General features: G+C 51.4%; 1 protein-coding gene across 1 annotated transcript in view; it reads right to left on the bottom strand.

The window, feature by feature from the left end:
- BRCC3 (BRCA1/BRCA2-containing complex subunit 3) overlaps positions 1 to 17,220 on the bottom strand; it is a 75,895-nt gene extending 58,675 nt beyond the window's left edge. The window contains exons 1-2 of the mRNA XM_077465200.1: positions 16,857 to 17,220; positions 15,240 to 15,359 (exon numbers count right to left, since the gene is read on the bottom strand). Of these exons, the coding sequence (XP_077321326.1) occupies positions 15,240 to 15,359; positions 16,857 to 16,961 (225 nt within the window). The 5' untranslated portion in view covers positions 16,962 to 17,220. The remainder of the gene's footprint in view (positions 1 to 15,239; positions 15,360 to 16,856) is intronic.
- Positions 17,221 to 17,569: the final 349 nt, after the last annotated feature.

Below are 17,569 nucleotides of genomic sequence, written 5' to 3'. Positions count from 1 at the left end.
TTTTCCTCTATTAGCCCTTCTGCCAACATAGATCGGTCGGCAAGTGGTTAAAGTTGTTTGTTTTTTTTCATCATTTTACTTTACTTTTACCCCGTTCTTTGATTTTTTGATCACTTTTATTCCAAGGAATGTAAATAAAGGATGACAGGTCCTCTTTATGGAGCAGATCTGGGGTCAAAAAGACCCAAAATCTCTTCTTTACTTTTAAAAGCAAAAAAAAAAAAAAAAAATAGGATTTTTGTACTCACCGTAAAATCCTTTTCTCTTATATTCACCGACCGACACAGCTCCTCTCTGCAACTAAATGGGTTGTTTAGCCTGCCATTAGGAGAACTAGGCAAAATTGTTACACAATATACAGAACTTTTAGTCCCGCTCCAGGGGGAGCCGACCCTGTGCCAACAACGCTCCTCATTGCTCCCAGCAGATTCAGTACGTCAACAAGCAGTATAAACGTAGAGAAAAAAGGAGGGGTGGGTGCTGTGTCGGTCGGTGAATTACAGAGAAAAGGATTTTACGGTGAGTACAAAAAGCCTATTTTCTCTTATATTCACCGACCGACACAGCTCCTCTCTGTAACTAAATGGGAGTCCCCAAGCAGTGCCAAACGAGGGGTGGGAAAAAAACAGCATAAAAACCTCATCCACCATGGCAAGTAGGAACTAGTGAAACTAAACCCACAAAAAAGCAGCAGTGTGTGGAAAACACACCACCAAATAACCGGGTATCCTCAACAGGAGTGATCCCCAAGACCGCAACATTGCATAAGTAATGCAACAGTGCATTAAAGAGGAAGTAAACCTTGATGAGTTTACTTCCTCTTTCATTCCCTGCAAAAGGTAAAGCATAATGGACTACTATGCATCGCATAGTAGTCCATTATGTGTCACTTACCTGACAGAGGAGCCAGCGAAGTCACCGCTGTCCCCTGTAGTCCGGCGCATCCATCTTCTCGGTGGGTCTCACTGCTCCGCCGCTGTCATTCGGCAAAGCCGCAATGACGTCACTCCCGCGCATGCGCACGGGAGCCGACACGCACGGCATATCGACGTTGACGGATGCCGCGTTCAGTGCGCCTGCGCGCCACTGTCTACGGCGCATGCGCCGTAGACAGCAGTGCCTGTCTTTCGGTTAATATCTCCTAAAAAGCGTAGGTTTAGGAGATATTTCTTGGACCTACAGGTAAGCCTTAATCTAGGCTTACCTTTAGGTCAAAGTGTGTTGTAAGGGTTTACAACCACTTTAACAAACAGTACTGCGTTTTTATCGAAAAACCAGGAAAAAAATAAATAAAATTGCAACTACATGGCCTCCTGCAAAACTTTGCGGCCAAAACAAGCATCAGCCGATGCACCGACGTCTACCTTGTAGAACTTGGTAAACGTATGGACAGACCACCAGGTCGCCGCCTTACACACCTGAGCGAAAGGCCCAAGACGTTCCGATTGCTCTTGTAGAGTGAGCTGTGACTGGAAAGGGGGGCACCTGCCCTTTCAAGGCGTAGGCTTGGACTACAATCTATCTGATCCACCTGGAAATGGTGGCCGACGAGACCGCCATGCCTGTCTTAGGACCAGCCACCGAAACAAACAGCGAGTCTGACTTCCGAAAGGGAGCTGTGGCAGACAAGTACACTGTCAGAGCCCTAACCACATCGAGAGCATGAAGGGCCACCTCCTTGGGGTGCTTCGGCTTAGGACACAACGATGGTAATACAATGTACTCATTGATATGAAAAGCCGAAACCACCTTTGGTAGAAAGGACGGTTGCGGACGCAACACCACCTTATCCCTGTGGATGACCAGATAAGGAGACTTGCAGGACAAGCCGCCAATTCCGAAACCCTCCTGGCCAATGTGATGGTCACTAGGAAGACCACTTTCTAAGAAAGAGTCAACAAGGGAATCTCCCTGATATTCTCAAATGAAGCGCCAACAACACCAGGTTCAAATCCCATGGGGGTAACGGAGGACACACCGGGACTACATGTCGGACCCCCTGAACAAAAAGGTACCTACACGGTTTAGGAGATATTTGCCAAAAGACAGGAGACAGCGGCGCGCAGGCGCACTGAGCGCGGCACCCTTCAACGGCGATATGCCGCGCGTGGCGGCTCCCGTGCGCATGCGCGGGAGTGACGTCATCGCGGCTTCGCCGAATGACAGCGGCGGAGCAGTGAGACCCACCGAGAAGACAGATGCGCCGGACTACAGGGGACATCGCTGGCACCTGTGCCAGGTAAGTAATACATAATGGACTACTATGCGATGCATTGTAGTCCATTATGCTTTACCTTTGCAGGGAATGAAAGAGGAAGTAAACTCATCGAGGTTTACTTCCTCTTTAATGGTGCTCAACACCAACCTCTGGTCAACTGCATGCTGAAGAAACAGCAGGATCCTGGATATATAGAAAAGGAGCGCGGATGCCACCCTTTCTCCTCACACATGGAGATGTAGGCCTTCCAGGTACGATGGTTTATCTTCCGTGAAGAAGATTTCCGCGCCCTTAGCATAGTTGGAATCACCGAGTCCGACAGACCTCGGTGCTTCAGCACCTGGCTCTCAATAGCCATGCCATTAAAGCCAGCAATGGTAAAGCAGGGTGAAAGATTGGACCTTGTGATAGGAGGTCCTCCCTCAGCACCAGTCACCCAGGGAGCGTCCGCCACCAGACGCATCAGGTCTGTGTACCAGGGCCGCTGAGGCCAATCTGGGGCAACCAGGATTACTGGAATCCCCTCGGCTTCCACTCTGCGAAGCAGACGTGGCAACAGTTTCAGTGGAGGAAAGGCGTTGATCAGCTGGTACTGGATCCCATGGAGCCACCAGTGCGTCTGCTCACGGATCTCTTGTCCTGGACACGAATCTCGGCACCTTCCGATTGAGACGGGAGGCCAATAGATCCACATCTGGTGTGCCCCATTTCAGGCACAGCAGCCTGAATATCTCTGGATGCAACGCCCATTCTCCTGGGTCCAGCATCTGACGACTAAGATAGTCCACCTGCCAATTTTCCACCCCCGGGATGTAAATGGCTGACAGGGCCGGTACGTGTTGCTCTGCCCACCGAAGTATGTGAGCGACCTCCCGAGCAGCGGCTGAGCTTCTTGTTCCCCCTTGGTGATTTATGTACGTCACAGCCGTGGCATTGTCTGACTGTATCCTGGTCAGACGTCCTTGAAGACGCGTTGACCACGTGTGGAGGCACAGCCTGATTGCTCTCAATTCGAGCAGATTGATCGGCAACTTGGATTCTACAGTCGACCAGAGGCCCTGAGCCGACTGAATCCCCATCACTCCACCCCAGCCGGACAGACTGGCGTCCGTAGTGATCACCGTCCAGTTGGGAGGAAGGAACAATTTTCCGGACTGAATCACCGGGGACCTCAACCACCAGATCAGCGAGTCCCTGAGTGGTTGGCTCACGTGGATCTGCCGATCCAGGGACAACAGAGATTTGTCCCATTTCGTCAATATCTCCTTCTGCAGGACTCTGGTGTGGAACTGGGCATAAGGTGCTGCCTCGAAGGAGACTACCATGAGCCCCAGCACTCGCATGCAAAAGCAGAGCGATGACCACCTGTGGTGCATCAGTAGATTGACCGCAGACCTGAGAGTCAGCAACTTGTCTGAGGGGAGAAAAACCCTTGCTTTCCTTGAGTCCAACAGCAACCCCAGGTACTTCAGACACTGAGTTGGTACAACCACCGACTTCTTTAGGTTCAACAGCCACCCAAATTCTTGCAGGGTCTGCATGGCGATTCCCACATCCTCCAATTCTGAGGCGGAAGATGCTCTCAGGAGGAGATCGTCTAGGTAACCCATGATCGCGATCCAGCGCTGCCTCAGCCAATACTGGAGCCAGTACTTTGGTAAAGACTCAGGGGGCTGATGCCAGGCCAAAAGGAAGAGCCACAAACTGGTAGTGGGCTTCCCCTACTGCCAAACGCAGAAATTTTTGATGCCCGAAGGCAAAAGGTAGCATCCAGGATGTCCAAGGACGCCAGGAAGTCCCCTTGATGGACTGCAGCGACTACTGAGCGAACTGATTCCATTCTGAACCTCTGCACCTTTACAAAGTGATTGAGGGCTTTTAAGTCCAAGATTGGATGTACCCCTTCCTTCTTGGGAACCACAAACAGATTTGAGTAGAACCCCTGGAAACGTTCCGATTCCGGAACTGGTACAAATCACCCCCTGAAGCAGCAAGTCCCTTACTGCCCCTAGCGCCCGGCGAACCGGGGACGCGGGTATGGTGGAGGAGAAGAATCTGTTTGGCGGCCAAGAGAGAAATTATCTTGTAACCGTTGGAAATCAGATTGCAGACCTATTGGTCGGATAACCGGGAGGTCCACCGGGCTGCAAACTCCCGAAGATGACCCCCCCACCCAACATGCGAGTGGGGGCAAACCTTCATGCTGTAGCACTTTTGATCACAGGCTTGTGGTTCCAGGGATGCTTCTGGCCGTCCATGGACGTCCTGACGGGCTGGGGACGTTTTGCCGAAGCACTGGGCAGACGAAAAAGCCGTTGTGAGCGGAAAAAGAGGGCCCTTGCCTACGGCGTGGCTCCTTAGCCTTCCTGGCCTGTGGGAGTAGTGTACTCTTACCACCCGTGGCATTTCTAATAATGTCATCCAATGAAGCTCCAAAGAGCCAGTCGTCAAGGAAGGGAAAATCCGTCAGGGCTTTTTTTTTGAATGCCTGGTCAGCAGACCAGCATTTTAGCCAAATCAGGCGCCTCGGCACCACAGCTGACACTGAAGCCCTGGATAACAGAGGGAGAGTATCCAGGGCCGCGTCACAAACGTACTTAAGGCCTTGCACTAGCTGGTCTGCTAGTTCCACACAGACGGGAGGCGTTTTGCTCTCCCAATTCGTGGTGTAAAAGTTTTGCCCATTCAGTCAGTGTCTGACACCAGTGCGGATGCCAGTACTGGTCCCACAGCTGACCCCACAGCCGCAAACAAGGAATGAGCCACTGCCTCTGCCTTCCTGTCTGTCCATGGGATCCTTGAATGCAGGAGTCCCCTCTACCGGGATCATTGTTACTTTATTTAACCTGGATACTGGGGGGTCCACGACCGGAGGAGCCGACCATTTTTTGAGAAGGCTTTCCTCAAAGGGGGTAACACACCGCCAAGTTTTTGGGTACTGAAAAGGTCCGTTGCGGGTGACCCCATTCCCTGTAGATGAATTTGTCAAAATAAGTCAAATACGGGAACACCTTAGGTGAACGTGCTGGCTTATGGGACCCAAAAGGGACCGGTACATCAACAGAGGGATCCGCTGGCTCCTGAATCTTCAGGGTATCACGCACAGCTGTGATAAGTGCTCCAACAAGCGCTTTGTCGGGCCCGAACGGGGAATCGTCTGATAGGTCAGAGCAGGGGTCACTAGACACAGCAGGGCCCGAGTCTGCATCAGAGCTCTCCCCAGAGGACGGGGGGCGGGGCCTCTTACGTGCACCTTTCCTCCCACGTGCCACCTCTATCTTAGCAACAAAAAAAAGGAGTTAAGGACCGCAGTCAGGGTGTCCACGCGCACCACGCTATCCACAGGTGACCCGGTTGCCATAGCCTGGGTTTTGGGGGAAGAAACACCAGTTTATGAAGCCATGCTGACCCTAGCCTGTCTGCCACCTTCAAGGGGACAGTGAAGGTCCCACCCTCCTGCCGCGCGGGGGGGGGGTACTTAGCGCCAGACTCACCACCCTGGGGTGTTTTGTAAATGCCACTAGCCGTGCCTGTACTCCCTAGGAGGTTACCCAGATGCAGAGTGGAGAAGAATGTCGGCAGCAGCTGTCTATAATAGCCGTGAAACATTCTGCAGAGCTTGCTCCAGCCTTCAAAAAGAGCCATCTAGCGTCCTGTACACACAGTGGACACAGGAAACAGCCTGTGAGAGCACATGCAAAGCTGTCACAAGAGAACTGCGGTGAAAAGAGCGCTCGGGCTTCAGGAAAATGGCCGCCAATGCAACTAATAGGAGAATCCCATAGAAGATGGGTGCTGAGGCTCACAAGGGAAACCTGCCTTTCCCTCAGTCAAGATGGCCACCGGACAGCGCCATGCGGTGACAGGACAAACCCAGAACAATGCTGCCTGCCTACAGCCAGAACACCTCCACAGACACCTTTTGGGACCCCCCAGACCGGAACCAGGATCAAACGCTAGCCGCACAAAGCCCCCACAGGTCAGAGACCCAGCGAACCCCCCCCACACACACACTGCCCGCAGCCACCCCCCTCAGAGGGGGGGGAGGGGAGATAGGGACTAGGGAGAGAAGATAAGGAGGTGAGGTGGCCCACGAATTGACCCCCAGGGAATGCCCAGCTGCTCACCCCACCGAAGCAGGGAGAGCCGTACTTACCAGTCCTGAAGAGCTGGGAGACATTCCGGCACAGACCTACTCCTGCGCAGTTACAGGGTAGCTGTTGGCCCGGTATACTGTGATCCAGACATCAGTAGCCCGGTCATATGTATACCCCGCAGCATTGAAGCTCACCGACCACCTCTGGAGCTGAGGCATGTCGTGGCCTGCCAAGCCTTAGCTGCGGCCTGTACACGCTTGCTGGCCGGACTGGGGAGACAAGGATAATCATTAAACAGCCTGTCACCCAGCCGTTGATGAAAGATCCTAGGACCTTCTATCTTGTGCAAAAAACATCAAACCTGCAGCAAAAACATGGACCAAAAGGGACCGCAGGGTTCCTAGGTCATTCTCCTTACTAGGCAAAATAAAAACTGAATCTGCTGGGAGCAGTGGGGTTGTTGGCACAGGGTCCATCCCCATGGGGCGGGACTAAAATTTCTGTGGATTGTGTAACAATTTTGCCTAGTTCTCCTAATGTCAGGCTAAACAACCTATTTAGTTACAGAGAGGAGCTGTGTTGGTCGGTGGATATAAGAAAAAATAAAAACAACTTGCTTACTTTGACCCTGAATCGGAAGCGACACCATAACGTTGCGCCGGTCCTCCAAGGCCTTGTTTACAATTGTGGCTGGGGGGGGGGGGTGTGTTAAAACCCTGTGGGTTAGCTGCATCTTTATCTCCCCCTCACAACCAGCACATACCACGGCAGGAATTACAGCCCGTCGCGCAGCGGTGGGCACTACCGCCCGCTGAACGCATCCCATTCAAATGCAGCCGCCCCGCACTTGTGCACAACATGCGTGGTAATCCGGCATTCAGGGATGCAATACCTCCCCACCTCTCTTAAGAGCGTTACAAAAATTAGAGTTACGCTTACCGGTAACGTCTTTTCCAGTAGTCTTTCAGGACAGCCACTATGAGAGATAGACTCCTCCTCTTCCTCTGCAAACACTGCGCCAGCCCATAAATTCTTACTTCCCCTGCCGGACCTCAGTTATTAGTGTTTCCTCCGGCGGGGAGACACTGTGCAAGGAACCAGGCCGATCAGTCGGGGAGGCTGTGGCCATTTTTTCGTTAAAGAACCCGGTTGAAAGAAGCAGGGGCTTCGTTTGGAGAAAGCTGGGTTCAAACTGTTCGAAACCGAGCGGGTCGAACGGTTTACTTACCTCACCAGGTACTGCCACCCCTTCCTAGTCGAGCGCGGCTTCAGGACGTGGGGGACTCCTATCAAATACCATTATCTTGTGTGCGCTCTGGTCTTTTGTAAGACTCCCCCCAATTTTCGGGTGGGAACTAGGGCTGTCCTGAAAGACTACTGGAAAAGACGTTACCGGTAAGCGTAACTCTAATTTTCCCTAATCGTCTTTCAGGACAGCCACTATGAGAGGATAAACGAGCACTTACCAGTTAGGGTGGGACTACAGCTTGCAAAACCTTTCGCCCAAAGGTCTGCTCACCTGCCGACACCAGATCCACTCTGTAGTGTTTTACGAAAGTGGAATAGCTGGACCATGTTGCTGCTCTGCAAATCTGTTCTGGCGTTGCTCCCGCTCTTTCTGCCTGGGAGGCTGCCATAGCTCTAGTGGAGTGTGCTTTAATACCCACTGGGATTTCTTTCCCTGCAACTGAATAAGCCTGCTCGACGGCTACTCTGAGCCATCTAGCAATAGTGCGTCGGGACGCTTTACAACCTTTTCTGGCCCCCGAAAACAAAACAAATAAGGAATCTGACCTTCTGAATGTTTTGGTCAGTTCTAGATAGTGTAGGATACATCTCCTAACATCCAAATAATGAAATTTTAGTTCCTTCTCACCAGAGGGATTGGGACAAAAAGAGGGCAAAACTATTTCCTGGCTTCTATGAAAGCTGGATGCCACTTTCGGCAAAAAGGCCGGATCGGTCTTTAAAACTATCCGGTCCGGAAAAATAACGCAAAAGGGAGCCCTGACTGATAAGGCCTCCATCTCACTGACCCTCCTGGCAGTTGTTACTGCTACCAGAAACACTGTCTTCAGAGTAAGTTCTCTCAGAAAACACTCCTTTAAAGGCTCAAAGGGGGGTCCAGTTAAGCTCTTTAAAGATAAATCCCATCTGGGAAAGGACAGACCCTGGACCGGTCTCTGTCTGGACAGGGCCCTAAAGAACCTGACTACCCATGGGTTGGCAGCCAAATGATCTTCCAAATAAACACTGAGGGCTGATACTTGACCCCTAAGGGTACTAATGGATAAGCCTTTATCTGCCCCACATTGTAAAAATTCCAAAACTGCGGAGGAGCTCCGTACTGGGAAAGAGCTCTCTGCGCACCACTTGTTGAAATGTAACCAGACCTTTTCATAGATCTGGCGAGTTTCCTTCTTCCTACTGTCCAGGAGGGTAGAAACTAGTCTCTCTGAAAATCCTTTAGATTTTAATAAACCCTCCTCAGTAGCCAGGCCGCTAACTTCCACTGGCGTACTCGTGGGAAGAGGACTGGCCCCTGAGAGAGGAGATCGTCCCGAGGGGGCAAGAGTAGGGGAGGTTCTACCGCCAACTGCTTTAGCATTGAGAACCATGCTCTCTTGGGCCAATGTGGAGCCACCAGAATCAGAGATGCGTTTTCCATTTGAAACTTTCTCACAACTGCTGGCAACAACGCTGGAGGTGGGAAGGCATAGCAAGTTCTGAAGTGCCGATTCTGGTTCAAGGCGTCCACACCTAAGGCTCCCTCTACCCTTTTTAGGGAGAAAAAACAGGGGGTTTTTGAATCGTTTCTGGACGCGAAAAGGTCCACCTCTGGAGACCCCCATCTCTTTATTATGAGATTGAAAACCTCCTGGTTGAGAACCCAATCGCCCTCCCTCAGCCTCTTTCGGCTGGGAAAGTCTGCTACCACGTTTTTCTCTCCCCTCAGGAAAACTGCTGAGAGCGAAAGGGTGTAGGTTTCGGCCCAGCTCAGGATCTCTGTCGCTAAAGACAACAGGGCTCCACTTCTCGTGCCACCCTGCTTGTTTAAATAGGCCACTACGGAAGAGTTGTCCGACCGCACCTGAATGTGGTGACCCCGGAGCTCTTTTTTGAAGAATCTGAGGGCTAGTCCCACTGCCCTTAATTCTTTCCAGTTGGACGATCGAGTCAACTCGCCGTCCTCCCAAGTGCCCTGGGCTAGAAGGGAACCCAAATGTGCCCCCCAACCTTTTCCACTTGCATCTGTGGTCACTACCCGAGAAACCGGGATGAGCCACAGACGCCCTTGCGACAGATTCGTCACTTTCCTCCACCACCAGAGGGATCCATTTACCCGGTGTGGAATATGTACTAGGGTGTCTAGAGCCTCCTGACTGTGGTCCCACACCCCTAGGATGAAGGTCTGTAGGGGACAAAAATGTAGCCCTGCCCACTGCACTGCTGGGAGGGTAGATGTAAGGAGACCCAATACTGACATCAGAACCCTTATGGAAACCAGCTGGTTGCTCTGAAGAGAGGCCACCGCTCTGTCCAGCTTTTGTACCTTTTCTCTTGGTAGAAAAACTCTCAACAGTGTTGAGTCCAACAGGAAACCTAGATAGGAGATCTGTTGTGAGGGGATCAGGCTGGACTTTTCCAAGTTCAGAAGCCACCCCAGGTCTGTAAGGACCCCTTTAGTTAGATCGAGATCCTTGACCAACTGTGTTGGGGATGCTGCAAATAAAAGCAGGTCGTCCAGGTAGGCTATTATACATATCCCTTGGAGCCGAAGAAAGGCCATGGCTTCTGCCAGGACCTTGGTAAAAATGCGGGGTGCAGAGGATAGCCCGAATGGCAGGGCCTGAAACTGAAAATGTACTGTTTCTCCCCCTAAATCTATGGCAAGGCGTAGAAACTTCTGCGAGGCCTCCGCTATAGGGATGTGTAAATACGCATCCCTTAGGTCCAGAGATACCATGAAACAGTTGCGGGGCAGAAGAGCCCTTACTGAAAAGATCGACTCCATGCGGAATCTTTTGTATGTCACTGAAGCGTTCAGGGGCTTTAAGTTCAGAATCAATCTGAACTTCCCTGAAGGTTTTTTCACTACGAAGATGTGAGAATAAAACCCCCTTCCCTCTTCTGCTTTTGGGACCCCGAGAATAACATCCTGATTCTCCAATTCCCTCAGAGCTTCTAGCAAGGCATCGGCCTTTACCATGCACCTGGGTAGATGCGTGACAAGGAGCCTTTGAGGGGGTGGTCTTCAGAATTCCAAGAGGTACCCCCTTCTTATTACCCCTAAAATAAATTGATTGGTAGATATTGTCTCCCACTGTGGTAGAAAGGCCCCCAGTCTTCCTCCCACTGTAGCTGGAATGTCACTGAGTTTTACGGGGCTGGACAGGAGGGTGAAAAATCACCCCTCCTCTGCCCCTGCCTTTTTGGGGCCAGGTTTTCTTTTTCCCCTCTGGTTAAGGGGTTTCCCTACGCCCTTGCGGACGAAACCCCTTTTTAGTTTGTACGGGGGTTTTCCGTTTAAGAGGAAAGGATTTTTTCCTGTCCGCTGTCCGGTCTAGAACAGTCTCTAGCCCTGGGCCAAAAAGGAGGTCCCCCGTCAGGGGTATCCCACATAGTTTTATCTTGGAGGCATTATCCCCTGGCCATGTTTTTAACCAGAGGGCCCTTCTGGCCGAATTGGCTAGAGCCGCCGTTCTGCCCGACATGCGGACGGACTCAGCAGAGGCATCTGCTATGTAAGCCATCCCTCGCAGCATAGTAGGGAAGGATGACAGAATGGTTTCCTTATCTGTGCCTGCCTCAATATGTTGTTGAATCTGTGAGAGCCAGTGCTCTAAATTGTGAGCCACAACTGTAACTGCCATTTCAGGCTTTAGATTGCCGATAGCCGAGTCCCACGTTTTTTTAAGCAGAGAGTCAATCCTTTTGTCCATGACATCTGCCAAGGCCCCCATGTCTTCAAACGCCAAATCTGTGTGTCTGGAGACCTGGGAGAAAGCGGCATCCAATTTGGGATTTTTATTCCAAAGGCATGCCGGGTCCTCTGAAAATGGGAACCTTCTTTTGAGGGATCTAGATAAAAAGGGCTTTCTCGCCGGATCCTGCCACTCCTTTTTAACTGTTTCCATTAAAACTTCGTGCACTGGAAACGCCCTTCTTTTTGGTTCCCCCAAACCTGAATACATTTGGTCATGCAGGGTTAGGGGCTTCTTATCCGTCTGGATACCGAGGGTTGTATAAATTGCCTTTAAGAGGTCCTCTACCTCATCAAGGGATAATTTATATCTGGAGGCTTTCCTGGACCCCCCGTCCTGATCCTCCCCCTCTGAACCCTCCTGGGAATCTGAAGAGGAACTGCCTGGAAGTTCCCTACCTGTCCCTGAAGGGCCTGCAACCTCTGTCCCCCCTGTACTAGCAGGTTGGACCGGAGCAGAACTCCGTGCTAGAGGTGGGGTTGTATCCTGGGGAGATGGACCCATGGGAAGCTGAAATTTTTCAAAAAGGGACCTAAAAGAAGAGAAGGTGGACGAGAGCTCTTTGACTGAAGCTGCTAGTCCTGACTCCTGTTCAGATTCCCTTTCCCTAACGAGGGAGTCAATACAGCCTTTGCACAACACTTTGGTCCAAGATTCCCCTAAAATGTCCCAACGGAGGCACACTTCTTTTTAGAGCTATGCGTAGACCTAGTTTTTTCCGTAGCTTTCTAAAAAAAAAGGAAAAAAGAAAAAACAGAAAAAAGACAAAGTCAATACAAAGCTCGGGATACAACCCTGGGAGTGCACTAGACCCTTTTTTAAAAGAAGAAATCTGAGCCTCCCCTCCCCCCTGCCACCCTGATAGAACCATACATTGGGGTGGGGGGATCCTAGATAGAGAGTACCCCTCCCCAGGGTGCTCTTACCTTAGGAATGCTGGAGATAGAGTCTGTTGTTTGAGCCTCAGCTTCCGACATGACTGCAGGTGGCTGTTTACTACAGAGTTCCACGCTGCCTGTGCACGTTCCGAACTTATCTCCAGCTTGTGCTCGGCCCTCCTATCAGCTCCACGACCCGGAACCGGAAGTCGAACGTATTAGAGGTCAAGCCTTCGCTTCCGCCGGATACGACGTCGCCCGTCGTTCGGCCCGCTCGGTTCAAAGAAAAAAAAAGGGGCGGACTGTACCCTTGTACAGGGAAATCTTTCGAACGGCTTGCCAGCTGCGTCCCTGTAGACGCAATAGGAGTCCCCCACGTCCTGAAGCCGCGCTCGACTAGGAAGGGGTGGCAGTACCTGGTGAGGTAAGTAAACCGTTCGACCCGCTCGGTTTCGAACGGTTTGAACCCAGCTTTCTCCAAATGAAGCCCCTGCTTCTTTCAACCGGGTTCTTTAACGAAAAAATGGCCACAGCCTCCCCGACTGATCGGCCTGGTTCCTTGCACAGTGTCTCCCCGCCAGAGGAAACACTAATAACTGAGGTCCGGCAGGGGAAGTAAGAATTTATGGGCTGGCGCAGTGTTTGCAGAGGAAGAGGAGGAGTCTATCTCTCATAGTGGCTGTCCTGAAAGACGATTAGGGAAATGCAGTTCACCCTTTAGAGAGCAAAGCAAGCATAAACCGACCTTTACACTGTTCCCTGGTGTTACCGGGCCAACATCACTTTAAAGCGGACCTCCGGGCTGACATAAAAAGGCACAAACGAACGCAGCTCTGTATTCCTCACTACATCATTAATGGTGTAAATACCTACATTGGACCCGGTATCAGCCTCCCGCAGTCCTCGTATAGCAGGGCTCATACTGAGAGAGGTAGAAACCACGCTATGAGCCAAGCATTGTGCCACAGTGACCATGTACTTAATAAGGAGCATGGCGATAGCAGCAGAAGGCAGAGTGACAGAAAGATGTGCTCATCAGTCTGCTGCTTCTCCCATCACTGTCCAATCACAGGCTGGGGGAGGGACAAGATCTGTAAGTATTAACTACCTGCAGCAGAAGAAAAATAAATAAATATGCTCCCCTGACCTGCTAGACAGGGCTAAGCTGTGACAGAGCTGTGCAAATTACAGGACTGGGTGGACAGCGATTCAAATCCCTTTAGCGGGTAATACGGTTCCCTTGTATGTACTTGATCGGTGTATTGTGCGGTTGGCCCGGAGGTCAGATTTAGTTTTAGAAAACTGGGTCTTGTTGTGTCCTGGCATATGGCTACAAATCCCAGGCGCCCCCCTTCCCTCCCCCTCTTCTTCCATCACATCTGCTTGCTCCTCTTCTACTGAGCACACAGCTGACAGCGGGTTCCACTCCTGCTACCAAGTGTACTGTTCGCCACTGATCTATAGAGAAGTCTGGTGAGTATATTCAGTGCCGGAAAAAAGGTCATCTAGTGCTCAGGGGGGGAAGATGACAAACTGCGCCCCTTCCACGTGCGATTAGCATGTCTCAGCAAACCCCCCCCCATAAATTCCCCCTGCAAGCCAATATTCCACCCCCAAATAAATAAAATAAATAAATAAAAAAAAAAAAATTCCCACTCCTCCTAGGGCTAATCCCCCCCCCCCCCCAAAAGACACACCTAATAGCACAAAATTCCAGCCCCTTCCTAAATCCATCCCTCTTAGCACAAATCTTTCCCCCTCAAAAAGCACCCCTCCTAGCACAAGTTCTGTCTCCTCCCCAAATCCCCCCCCCCCCCCCAAAAAAATAAATAAATAAATAAAATAAAAAGACACACCCCTAGCACAAATCCTCCCCCCAAACTCCCCCTCCTACCACATATTCTTCCACCAAAAAAAAAAAAAAAAAAACACAAAACACCCCTCCTAGCACAACCCCCCTTCCCCCCCCACAAAACATGAGTTCAATTTCTATTCCCTCCCCAAATCCCCCCTCCCAACACAAATCCTTCCCCATCAAAAAGAACCCCTCCTAGCACAAGTTCTATCCCCTCCCCAAAAGACACGCTTCTTAGCACAAATCCTGCCCCTTCAATAAGGGCCCCTCCTAGCACAAGCTCTATCCCCTCCCTAAATCCGCCCCCCCCCCCAAAAAGACGAGTTCATGTTCTATTCCCTCCCCAAATACCCTCCTCCCAACACAAATCATTCCCCCCAAAAAGAACCACTTCTAGCACAAATCCTTCCCCATCAAAAAAGGACCCCTACTAGCACAAGTTCTATCCCCTCCCCCCTCCAAAAAAAAAAAAAAGGCGAGTTTATGTTCTATTTCCTCCCCAAAAAGGGCTGCTTCTAGTACAAATCCTTCCCCATCAAAAAAAGCCCCTCCTAGCACAAATCCTCCCCCTCCCCCAAAAGACAGGTCTCCTATCACAAATCCTCTCCCTGTTCTAAAATTCCCCCTCCGATGACAGTCTTCCACCCAAAAAACACCCCTCCTAGCACAACCCCCCCCCCCCCCCAAAAGACGAGTATAAGTTCTATCCCCTCCCCAAATACCCTCCTAGTACAATTCCTTCCCCCCAAAAAGGACAGCTCCTAGTAAAAGTTCTATTTCCCCCCCAAAAAAAAAAAAGATCCCTCCTAGCACAAGTTTTATCACCTCCAAAAAGCACCCCTCCTACCATAAAATGCGTCCAGGCCTCCCAGGGTCATAGAGAGGACTGGGGACCATCTGGTCACCAGAAATCTCTGTGATCAACTTACGGCGGTGACCAATTCATTCTCCAGCTCGCCCGCCCCAGAGGGCCTGTAAGAACGATCAAGCGACTGAACTGCCGCTATTCTTACAGTGCACAGAATCACCAGCCAACAAAGATGATATCTGAATGATGCCTGGAGCTGCACCCATCATTCACATATCACCACTCAATGTTAAAGACGTCATATGACGTCCTTGTGCTGGAAGTGGTTAAAAGTGACAACTTATCTTCAAATGCCGGATCAGACACAAGTATATAAACATTCATATTAGGAAGGATATATCGGCTTCTGTTGTGGCTGCTGACAGCTGCTCAGGAGAAATTTCCACTCGATCTTTCCTCTTGTCGGATCGTCGTAAGATGATGACTGAGTGGATATGTACAACTCTCTGAATGTCCACCTGTGCGAAAGGAGAGAAAACACACAAAAGAATTAGAAAACCATATACATAACACACTGTACTATCTATAGGCATAAAGTGGTTGTAAAGCTCAGACATGAAATATGAACAAAGCATGTCCCTCTATAGTGTGTACTTGTCTCAGTCCAGAGCACTAAGTGTCATTTCTGTCTGCTGCCCCCTTTCCTCTGCTATCAGCATGAATCACTTCTGACACGTTTTCCTGACACCAAAGAGAAAAATGGTGACGGGGAGGGAGCTCCAGCCTGTGATTGACAGCCTCAGCTCTGTTCCTGTGCGCTGTGTGAAGGAGGGGATGACTCTCTTCCCTCCAATCAGCTCTCGTGAGTTAAGCAGAGTGTAATTTTAGCTCTGCCCATTTTTTTTTCTAAAAACTCAGACAAGCTATGTCAATTCTGGACTTTGAACAGATGTAAAGAGGAGAAGACTGCAAATAAACAGGTACAACTTATATAGGAGTATTAGTTTCATCTCTGTGTATCACTTGAGGCCAGTCACTTCACTGCATGTATGTATGGGATAACACACTAGTCATTCCTGCTGTCGCACAGAACCACGGCAGGTCCTGGCAGAGCCCCGCACAGAACCACGGCAGGTCCTGGCAGAGCCCCGCACAGAACCACGGCAGGTCCTGGCAGAGCCCCGCACAGAACCACGGCAGGTCCTGGCAGAGCCCCGCACAGAACCACGGCAGGTCCTGGCTGAGCCCCGCACAGAACCACGGCAGGTCCTGGCTGAGCCCCGCACAGAACCACGGCAGGTCCTGGCTGAGCCCCGCACAGAACCACGGCAGGTCCTGGCTGAGCCCCGCACAGAACCACGGCAGGTCCTCGCTGAGCCCCGCACAGAACCACGGCAGGTCCTCGCTGAGCCCCGCACAGAACCACGGCAGGTCCTCGCTGAGCCCCGCACAGAACCACGGCAGGTCCTCGCTGAGCCCCGCACAGAACCACGGCAGGTCCTCGCTGAGCCCCGCACAGAACCACGGCAGGTCCTCGCTGAGCCCCGCACAGAACCACGGCAGGTCCTCGCTGAGCCCCGCACAGATCCACGGCAGGTCCTCGCTGAGCCCCGCACAGAACCACGGCAGGTCCTCGCTGAGCCCCGCACAGAACCACGACAGGTCCTCGCTGAGCCCCGCACAGAAACCACGACAGGTCCTCGCTGAGCCCCGCACAGAACCACGACAGGTCCTCGCTGAGCCCCGCACAGAACCACGACAGGTCCTCGCTGAGCCCCGCACAGAACCACGACAGGTCCTCGCTGAGCCCCGCACAGAACCACGACAGGTCCTCGCTGAGCCCCTCACAGAACCACGACAGGTCCTCTCTGAACCCCTCACAGAACCACGAAAGGTCCTCTCTGAACCCCTCACAGAACAGGTCCTCACTTAGCCCCTCATAGAACCCAGACAGGTCCTCACTGAGCTCTGCCAGGACTTTCCCTCCCCCCACAGACCAGGCCTGAACTTCTTACCTCTCCTATACAGAGTCCCATCACCTCCTCTCTCTCCGTGCTCAGGGAATGAGCCACACACACCAGGAAAGCGTCCCCCTCCAGATGTACGGCCTGCACCGCCATTGCTGCTCCTTTCACCACTTTCTTGCCAACCTCTATATTTGCTTATACTGTCGCCCCTTGCCTGCCATTTTACCGTAGACAACTAGTTAAAAGAACGTAGCTTTTGACTCCAATAAAATGGCCGGCGTTATAACTCCGGATAGAAAGAATCGGGGACGAGTTTTCTTCTCCTCATGGGGCTCTATCACTGATTACAATGTTGCCCCTGTAGTGTCATATATCTGACGGTTTCACTGGTCTGCATTGTCGCAAATCATTTGAAACGCATGGCGCAAGTGTTTGGAACGCATCGCGCATGCGCAGTGCTAAATTTCTGGCCGCAACGTCACTTCCGTAGCATTCTATGATGGGGAGCAAAATATGACACTACACCGCTCTTCCGCCATCTTGTCGTAGGCTGCCTAATAGAACAAACAGAGCGGCTGACTCCATGAAAATGGCCGCCATCATAGCGCTAGATAGCATGAAGTGGGGACATTTTGTTGTCAACTCATGGAATTCGTCTTCCGCAGTTGGCCAGGGATCCCGGACATTGGGGGAGCTGGAAAGCGATCTGGTGTTGTACGTAGTGGGTGGGGGGATTGCAGACATTCTGCTCTGATGATGGG

This window comes from Lithobates pipiens, unplaced genomic scaffold (genome assembly GCF_037356315.1).
Source record: "Lithobates pipiens isolate NorthernLeopardFrog02 unplaced genomic scaffold, aLitPip1_a1.2 Scaffold_1, whole genome shotgun sequence".
Taxonomy (NCBI): domain Eukaryota; kingdom Metazoa; phylum Chordata; class Amphibia; order Anura; family Ranidae; genus Lithobates; species Lithobates pipiens.
This window is presented reverse-complemented; position numbering and strand designations above follow the sequence as displayed.